At 39.9% G+C, this 10,023-nt stretch overlaps 1 protein-coding gene across 3 annotated transcripts; it reads left to right on the plus strand.

The window, feature by feature from the left end:
• The first annotated feature begins 657 nt into the window (after positions 1–657).
• On the plus strand, positions 658–4,405 carry atg10 (ATG10 autophagy related 10 homolog (S. cerevisiae)). Of its 3 annotated transcripts, none has more exons than XM_028021195.1 (7): positions 658–912; positions 1,200–1,306; positions 1,392–1,532; positions 1,617–1,782; positions 3,125–3,222; positions 3,304–3,401; positions 4,064–4,405. In XM_028021195.1, the coding sequence occupies exons 2-7, from the start codon at positions 1,202–1,204 to the stop codon at positions 4,167–4,169; spliced, it is 714 nt and encodes a 237-aa protein (XP_027876996.1). In that variant the 5' UTR covers positions 658–912; positions 1,200–1,201; the 3' UTR covers positions 4,170–4,405. The 3 variants fall into 3 exon arrangements, with proteins under 3 accessions (XP_027876996.1, XP_027876997.1, XP_027876995.1); XM_028021196.1 differs by having other exon boundaries at positions 1,614–1,782; positions 3,304–3,405; positions 4,064–4,177; XM_028021194.1 differs by having other exon boundaries at positions 659–912; positions 1,614–1,782.
• The last annotated feature ends 5,618 nt before the right edge of the window (positions 4,406–10,023 follow it).

Here is a 10,023-nt window from a genome sequence, read left to right on the forward strand (position 1 = left end):
TGCATTCAATACAAGAGGCATTTTTTAGTCTTTTCATTTTGATGAAAAGACTAAAAAATGCCTTTACCTGAGCAACAGGTGAAGGCACAGCTGTGTTATTCTGGGACACAGTTTTAGGAATTTCTAGTATGTTAAGACTTGTCTTTTCATCAAAATGATGAAAAGACAAACTTAAAATTTTGCTTCTCAAAAGATGAAAATATTACATGAGTTGAATAATGAAAATGTAGGATGATGAAATATGTCTTGGCCACACAATCATGGGACAGTCTGGTCAGTTAGAAGTTGTCCTGCAGGCAGCCATTAACACCATTATCAAGAAGGTTAGGCTGTAAAAGGTCACCAATGGCAATATATATATGTGTGTGTGTATGTATGTAAACACACCCACACAAATTATGTATGTGTAGAAATACATATGTGTGTGTTTACCTTTACATACCCTTACTGTTGAGAAAAATTGTAAGGGCAGGACAGGAATATGATCTTAAAGAACTATTGGGAACTGAAGGAAACTTCGAGGATATTTATAGATTAAGGAAAGCTATATTTATTTTCTTCATAATACGAAGTTAAAAATGGAATTTAATAGATGTAAAGTAGTAATGCTACACACTCGTGTACAGTAGGTGGCGGTATACACCTGAAAGTTGTTTGCGATCTACTACAATGGCAAGAAGAAGAAGAAGCTCTCTATCTCTCTCTTTCTCTCTAAAAAGAAATTCCTGCTTGAAAATGTAGATATTTCTCTTCCTTTTAAGCCAGACTCTATAATGTTCTTCAGTGTAGTCAGAGTTAGTTAGCTGTAGCAATAAGCTGCTTGTTCTGCTCGCGGCCTCTGAAGGATCTGGAGCGGCGCTAAATCTCCGACACTCTGCTGGTCAACAAACTAGCGACTCCACGGGATCCGAGGTATGTACTCGTTTTGTGAAAGTATGACAAGATGTTGGAATCTAGTTTGTTAGTAGAGAAGATGGTCCAAAAGTTTAAACCAGAACTTTTCGACATATTTTTACAACAACATATAACTGCGCTAACTCCAGTGTAACTGCAGCTTTGTTTAATCCGTTTTGCCAGGACTGTCATTCCAAACTATATCTTTTGTGGTTTTAGTCTGAATGTGGTTTTCTGTGTGTGTGTAGGGGGGGTGGACGTGTGTGTGTGTAGTCCCTCATTCTCTCCATGTCTCGTCCTGTCAGAGATGAGCTGCAGTGTCCTGGATGAGGAGCAGTTCCGTCTGTCCTGCCAGCTGCTCCTTCAGCGCTCTGACCAGTTGGGGGATGGCTGGAGCTGGGAAGCGGTTCAGGTGAGGAGGTGTGTACTTCCTCTGTCACTGCGCACACAGCTGGAGAGTTAAAAGGTATTATGGTATTTTCTTAATATGACTGCAGGGCTCAGAAGAGGGCTACCTCAGAAAGACTGCACTAAGGTCAGTTCCTAGTGACTGGGGTCCACTTCATGACCAGAAGGGGTTTAGTTCCCACCCACAGCCACAGACCCTGTGTGACTCTACTGGACATGAAAAGGAAGAAGTAAATACTTGTTTTACTTTGAAGTATGTAACGATCACAGAGTCAGACATACTGAGCTCCACTGTGTCTGCTCTTTCACAGCAGGACCCAGCTGCCTCCACTGGTTCTGACTTCCTCAGAGCTGAAGAAGAAGATGATGGTAGCTACACAGTGACTAACAGCAGCAGCCTGGTGCTTCAGTACGAGTATCACATCCTGTTCTCCTGCAGCTACGGAGCTCCTGTCCTGTATTTCAGAGCGTTCACTTTGGGTTAGTCACACAGAAAGCAGCATCTTACATTCACTTTGCTTTTTAGCATTAAGTTGACATTTTTAGGAAGCAAAGTCATTTTTTGATTAAAGGTTTAGAGTTTTCATACAATTAAAGGTTCTATAAGAGTGCCTGGTTATTCCTGCCAGAAACAGCCCCCTCCCTAGCCTCTGAAGGGAAAGTCAAACATTATTTTTTGTCATTTATAAGGAGAGTATTAAAGCTTGTTGTAATAACTCCATTCACTATAAAAGCATCAGTTTGATGTGAACACCAGCTGAATCAAATCATCACCATCCTGGATCAGATCAGGCTCCCCACAGAAGCGGATCGGTCTGTGCTGACTGGAGTAGCCAGAGGAAAGTCATCTGCAGTACAGAAGCAGGTATGATGAAGACATAGGAAATGATGGCAGTAATGATTTTAGTTTTCAGCCCTTTCTTTGAATGTAACATATTAGATTATTTTTGAACTTGCTGTTTTGGGATGTAAATGTAAAGAAACTGAAAATGGCACAAGATTTTATTTTCTACAGGCACAAAGCAGATCTCCATTCTGTCATAAGAACCTAAAGAGCAGCTCTCAGAACTACCACTCTTGTGACAATAAGCTGCCAAAAGAGTGGTAGCTTGTTGGAGTAGCTCTGTTACTTTATCTGCAATATATATTTTTTATTATGTTTATGCAACTGGCAGATCAAAGAATTTACATGTGATGCAGTTCATGTGTAAATAAGTTACTTCATAGGAAGATCAATAGTCAGGTTCTGTCAGAGACAACAGGGTTGCCATAGAAATGGAGATAGAAGCTAACAGACACTCTGTGGGTCTTCAAAAGGTTCTTGAATCATTGCAGTAACTGGACTGTTATCCAAGGCTTGTGATTTAGCTGGTTTTAGCTGACCAGCTAGTCTGAGCTCTAGATTTTCTCTTGAGCATCATCAACCACTTCACTCTTCACAACTGTACCTCTGCTGACTTTCAACCCTTCATGACTCCAGCAGCTAGCTGTTAGCTCTCCTGCTAGTCTGTGCCGCCATCTGTCTGAACTCTGTTCTACCTCAGCTGGAGCCAGCCAGCTAAAAGTAAATCTGCACAATGTTTCTGTCTGACTGCCTGTCTGGCAGAAAGCAGCACAGTCCAGCTCCTGACTGTACACAGACTCATCACCGTCCTGCATCAGAGCAGAGACAGAGGGGTCACTTCAGGAGTGTGACTTCCCGGCCTACTGAGGTGCAGTTATTTGTGAACAGAGAATGGCAAATAATGTGTGTTGCAGAGGATTTACATTTCACCTTGGGTCTAATTTAGTGCTTTATGCGTTTTTGCTGTTCTTGTCTCAGAGGGGAGGAGCCTGGCATTAGAGGAGATGTGGAGCACCATCCACCCAAACTACAGGCTGTGTTTTCAGAACTGCCCTCTTAATGCAATAAGTCAGCAGGTAGGAACTCCCAACCTCCTCCTGGTGCCCAGGGGTCTCTGTGAAGCTCTGCTGAAACCTCTTTCTTGGTGTGTGTGACAGGAGCACCCCTTGCTGGGCCAGCCGTTCTTTTTCTTTCACCCATGTAGAACAGAGGAGTTCATGGGACCTGTGCTGCAGGCTGCTCCAGATCAAGGCAGGTAGGTATGGCCTAGTTCCTAGTTCTCAATCCAAGAAAGACCCACTGCTTAAGAACGACTAAGATGATGACATTACGCTGATGATGCCCTGTTCTTCCTGTCCACTTTACCAAACTCCTCACTTCCACCCTCCTCTCTCACTTCCTGCTCTGCTGAGATGAAATCCTGGTTTGCATCAAACGTCCTTAAACTTTTTAATAATAAAACAGAAAATGTGATGCAAGATGTGTTTTTAATAAATCCTGTAGTTGTTCATGTTGAATCAGATCATAAAGCTGCATATGTTTAAGTGCATGTGGTGTCAGAGTGTTGCTTGAGCTTTCTTGATGGACTGCAGCATATTGAAGGTGACCTGCAGGAACTTCAGTCAGGATAAGATATGTTGCTGTTGTTGTTAAAACAAAAGTCCTAACACCTTTGCTAAGTGAGTAAATGTAATACTAATGAAGTGTAGTGGGAGTTTTCAGACCTGTACAAGGCCCTGATTTTCAGACTGACTGGTTTTAGGAACATTTATTTTGGGGACTTATTATAGGAAATATTTCAATATGAGGCCAAGTAATGATCAAAGAATAAAAGCTTTCAGTTTACTTTATAATAATGTGGTTTCATCAGTTTGAAACCATTTTAACTCATTGACTTGTATGTTTCCATGCCAACAGGCCAGTGAACTATGTGCTGTCATGGCTGAGCGTGGTGGGGCCTGTTGTGGGTCTGGATGTTCCGCTGCAGTACTGCACAGCTCTCCATTCTACAAAACCTGACTGAAGCTGAACACACACACCTGCTGATCTTCACACACACCTGGACATGTTTGTCTTGTTTTTTCCATGTAACTATTTCTAATACCCCAAATAATTATGTTGGTATAGGCATACCATTTGGTACCATTTGGTACCATTTTACAAATGGTACAATGGTACAAACTACACACACAAAGTATAGTTTTTGTGTGTTTCACAAACTATACTTAATTTTCATTTTGTAAACTGAAAACTTATGTATATTTTTTATGAAGTATTGTTCTCTCTAGTTCTCAAATTCTGTCAGTAATCCGATTACTGTTATGGAGTCTCTTCCACATTTAGCATTGTTAACTACAGATAGCAATGGAAATTTCGTTGAATTCTGTTCAATGACAATAAATGCTATCTATCTATAGCTTATTTTCTATATAGATATTCACTGTAGGAAATTTTTAAAGAAGCCCCATTTTATTTCTCTTATATTTTAAAATAGAAAAGCAACAGAACTTTTGGTAAAATAGGATGGATACACGCTGTGAGGTTTGTTTCAAATGAAAAAAGAACTCCACATAGTTTCTACCTGAAGAAAATATATCAAAAACATATTTTTGAGTCACTCTGTCAATGAAATTCAGTGAAAATATGAAACCTGCACTTACAGATGCTGGTCATAAAATTAGAATATCATGAAAAAGTTTATTTAAATCAGTAATCCCATTCAAAAAGTGAAATTTGTATATTACATTCATTCATTACATAGAGATGGATACATTTCAAATGTTTATTTCTTTAATGTTTATTACAACTAATGAAAACTCCAAATTCAGTATCTCAGACAATTTGAATATTGTGAAAAGGTTCAGTATTGAAGACCCCGGGTGCTACGCACTAATCAGATAATTAGCTCAAAACACATGCAAAGGCTTTTAAATTGTCTCAGTCCAGTTCTGTAGGCTACACAATCATGGGGATGACTGCTGACTTGACAGTTGTCCAAAAGATGACCTTTGACACCTTTCACAAGAGGGTAAGACACAAAGGCCATTGCTAAAGAATCTGGCTGTGCACAGAGCTCTGTGTTCACGCACATTCATAAAGAGATGAAGGGAAGGAAAAGATGTGGTAGAAAAAAATGGACAAGCAATCAGGATAACGGCACCCTGGAGGGAATTGTGAAACAAAACCCATTGAAAAATGTGGGGAAGATTCACAGAGAGTGGACTGCAGCTGGAGTCAGAGCTTCAAGAACCACCACACACAGACATACCAGGACCTGGGGTTCAGCTGTCACATTCCCTTTGTCAAGCCACTCTTGAACAAGAAACAGCATCAGAAGCGTCTCAGCTGGGCTAAAGACAAAAAGGACTGGACTGCTGCTGAGTGGTCCAAAGTTATGCTCTCTGATGAAAGTGAATTCTTCATTTCCTTTGGAAATCAAGGCGCCAGAGTCTGGAGGAAGAGAGGAGAGGCACAGAATCCACGTTGCTTGAGGTCCAGTCAAAGTTTCCGCAGTCAGCGACAGTTTGGGTTGCCATGTCATCTGCCGGTGTCCGTCCACTGTGTTTTCTGAGGTTAAAGGTCAACGTAGCCGCCTACCAGGACGTTTTAGAGCACTTCAGGCTTCCTGCTGCTGACCAACCTTATTGAGATACAGATTTCATTTTCCAACAGGAGTTAGCTCCTGCACACAGAGCCAAAGCTACCAGGACCTGGTTTAAGGACCGTGGCATCCCTGTTCTTAACTGGCCAGCAAACTCACCTGACCTTAACGCCATAGAAAATCTCTGGCGTATTGTGAAGAGGAAGATGATGTGATACATCAGACCCAACAATTCAGAAGAGCAGAAGGTCACTATCAGAGCAACCTGGCCTCTCATAGCACCTGAGCAGAGCCACAGACTGCTGGACTCCACGTCACGCCGCATTGCTGCAGTAATCTGGGCAAAAGGAGCCCCAACTAAGTACCGAGTGCTGCACATGCTCAGTTTTCAGGTGGCCAACATTTCTAAAAATCCCTTTTTTGTATTGGTCTTAAGTAATATTCTAATTTTATGAGATAAAGAATTTATGGTTTTTATTAGTTGTCAATTTTAACCATCAAGATTAAAAGAAAAACATTTGAGATATATCAGTCTTTGTGTAACAAATTAATATAAAATACAAGTTTCACTTTTTGACTGGAATTGCTGACATTTCAACTTTTTCATGATATTCTAATTTTATGACCAGCACCTCTACATGTACGTTATCAAGAGCCATTCTGGAAGGTCTTAGGAGCCATTGCAGGTTGCAGACCCAAACTTTAATGCAAAGCCAAATACTTAGTAATCGGTGAAGTTTGCTGTACCCTAAATCAGAAAATCCTCCCTGAAAGGCCAACTGTAGATCAGTTGTTTTAATTTAATCCTGTTTTAATTTAACAGAATTTAAAAACACAATTTAGTTTAAATGTTACATTGGTGTAGTTGGGCTGGAGAGCAGATCAGCCACATGAAAACACTTGCTGTGAGTCATGACAACCAACAGATGGCGGTAGAAGCTCACAGATGTGGAGAGAAAAACTTCAGATGAATGTTTTTAAAAGCATTCATCTGAATGAAAGTTGACCATTTATGGAAACGACTGGGGGAAACATTTAATGTGCTAGAATATATCAATAATAAAATGCTCAACACTAGATAATCAATATTAGATTTCATTAGTTATTTTTATAGTCAGTGTTAATTGACAGTGTAAAGTCTTTGTGTTCATTTTGCTGATTATGGCTGACAGCTAATGAAAACCATAAATTCAGTTGATCATAAACTGAGAACCTTAGTCTACATAATCAAAGAGAAATCTTCTGATTTGATGACAGTCCAACAGAGGCTCTCCATCCTCAATGACCATAGCTCTCAAACTGTCATTGCTAAAGAAGTTCACAGAGTTCTTTGTCCACAGCTTGCTACGAAAGGTTTAGTGGAAGGAAAGTGCGTGGTTGAAAAAGGGGCACAAGCAACCGTGATAACTGCAGCCTCGATGGGATTGTGAAGCAAAAACCATTTGAGAGTTTGGGGAGATTCACAAGGTGCTGACTGCAGCCGCAGTCAGAAACCAAAGTCTGAAGGAAAAGAGGAGAGTCAGCTGAACCACAGGCTGACCCCCTCCATGGCACACCACATTAATACAGTAACTCAAGCAAAAGGAGCCCAGACCATGTGCATGTACTGTACATATACAGTACAGTATGTGGATACACATTTAGTAAGTTCACAATTCAAGGTTAATATCTTTTTCATATATAATATTAGCCTTCAAGATGTATAGAAACGTGTTTTGAATGGATCACTATGAAGTTAATGGATAAAATATATGAGTTTTATTGTATGAGTTGAATTAGTGAACTAAACCTTTTGGAGGTATTTTATTTACTATAGAAACTCTGATTTAACTGTAATCTTCAAACAGAGGCTGGGCTAATACCTCTTGTTTCTCCAGAAAGAGCCCAGTTGGGAGGGGGGGTGCTGGTGGAGGTGTGTGGGGGCATCATCAATGATGGTAGATCGTCACCTCACTCGTTCAAACTTGTGAGATCTTAGTTCCAGTTTGTCACACAGTCTGATATTCTTCTCCAGTCAGTCACTGACTCTGACACGACCTGCAGAAAATCTGCAAGAGATATTTGACCGGACTGAGTGGATTTTCCTGCTGTCAGCAAGTTTCTCTCTCCAGGACTCTGACACATGATGGAAGAAGTCCTTGAAGCAACATTTGAGTCCAGGCAGTCCTCATCCCATCTCAGCAGTCTGCATCCTCTGCCTGCCCCCCTCCATCCCCAGCCCCACCAAGCTGTCTTCTCTGTTCCTTCTTGTTCATTCACCTCGGCTGTCTGGCTCTGTGCCCTGGAATAACTGCCCTTCCTTCTTCTGAGAGCAGCTACCCAGAACAATACAAACACTTCAAATCACTGCAGGGCTAAACTGTGTTGTTATAAAATGTTCAAATTACATCAAAGGACCCTTAAAAAGGCCTGGAATCAATCAGAGCTGTTTAGTAACCGTTATGATCCTCACCTTGACCTTTCAGGAACTGCTTCAGGAACTGAACACAGAAGTAATGTGAATTGTGGAGCTGGAAAGAATCCAGACATGGGACATTTCCAGAGAATCATCATGTGTTCCTAAAGCGCAGAAGAACTACTGCTACTGATGGTCATTTTTTGAAGGAACCCACCAGTGAAACGGCAATCCTGTCTCATGCAACTGATATTATTAAATATTTACAAAACAAAGACATTTGATTTACTTCAATGTGAATAACATCTGCTTTATCAAATGTCAAATTAATATTTTTGTGATGACATAAATAAATTGAATTGAAGTTTGTGAACTATAAACCAAAGGTGTTGATCACAGTAAAATAACCTTGGAGAGTCGGGTTGGGACACAAACATCTTAAATCACTCAAGTCTAGGTGACAATGAAATGTTCACTCTGCCATCTATCACACGTATCCTTCTGGTAGCTAAAGACGGTTTCTTTGTTTCTGGCTTTGTGTGTACAGAATGGATTCATTTACCACATGCAATGTTTACCCAAAGGATTTATTGCAACGGAGATTAATTAAGAAAACCTGAACAAGAAAGCGTAGAGGTTTTGGGTGTAGCACAGTAATGCAGCAGTATGAAGAGCGAGAGAAGAGGACCCAGCATTATTTAATGAATACCTTGACTCACTCCAGTAGGATCCATTCTGATCCATTATGTCCAAAAAAAACCACAGTTTTGGATTCACTCTAACCACATCCTTAGAACAATTAGAAGCTGTTCATTGGAATGGTTCACAGTAAGAGTCAGAATTCCTTTTATTCTCATTGTGCACGAAGAAAGACCAATGAAATTATAAAACAGCACCTTTCAAAGGGAAGTCGAATAATTGAATAGAATAATAAGTATATGTCAATAAAAATATAAAAATATTGTAGAAATACAGAACAACTGAGACATTAAGAAAAATAAATTAATGATCAGTTTATAGATGGATTAGTTGTGTTCGGGGTAAAAACAGCTCTTGGGTAGAAATTGTGTTTTTATGGTGGTGTCCGGGGTGGGAGGGGTCTTTGGCATCTAAGCCAATCAGAGATCCACTCTTTACAGACAGTAAACCTTTAAGGTTCCTGGGTTTTGTAGCTGCAGTTTGAACACATGTCAGCTGGTGATCCTTGGAAACCAGACAGATTAATGTCTCTTTACAGACAGGAATGTTGCAGAATAATATGCAACATTCAACACCAACTGATAATGATCAGTTGGTGTTGAATGTTGCATATTATTTTCATTTGTCACAGATGTTTCTTTTTTGGGGCCTGATTGTCCAGCTTGTCTCTGATTGGCTTAGAGGAACTTTAATCTCTCTGTTCACTCATTGCTTGTCTGTAACAAGCTGAGACGACATGTAGCCAAAACATGTCCCTTTTTTGCCCACATTAAACCTTTGTATATTTTTGGAGTATATTTCTGCTTATTCCTGGGTTTTGTATCTGCAGTTTGAACACATCTGGTGATCCTTGTCAGATGGGAAGCTGATCTGGGAACTAAATTCCCTCATAACACACATCGGATTTTGAAAAATACATATCAAAGCTGAACTGTTGTTTTTCATTGTTTATTTATTTATTTTGTTATTAATAGTTCATATTTGTTATTCGTTCACCTTTTTACTTTTTTAGTCAGCTTGATTAGGTTCTTATTATTTTGTGTTTATTTGAATGTCACTGATCAATTTTTATATTTTGGAGAGAACTTATTCTATAAATCGGGCTTAGAGTTTGAAAATTCACCTTTTTTTGTTCTGTAATATCACACTCCACCAGGCAGGTAATCATGAAACTATAAGTGA

This window comes from Xiphophorus couchianus, chromosome 6 (assembly GCF_001444195.1).
Source record: "Xiphophorus couchianus chromosome 6, X_couchianus-1.0, whole genome shotgun sequence".
NCBI lineage: Eukaryota > Metazoa > Chordata > Actinopteri > Cyprinodontiformes > Poeciliidae > Xiphophorus > Xiphophorus couchianus.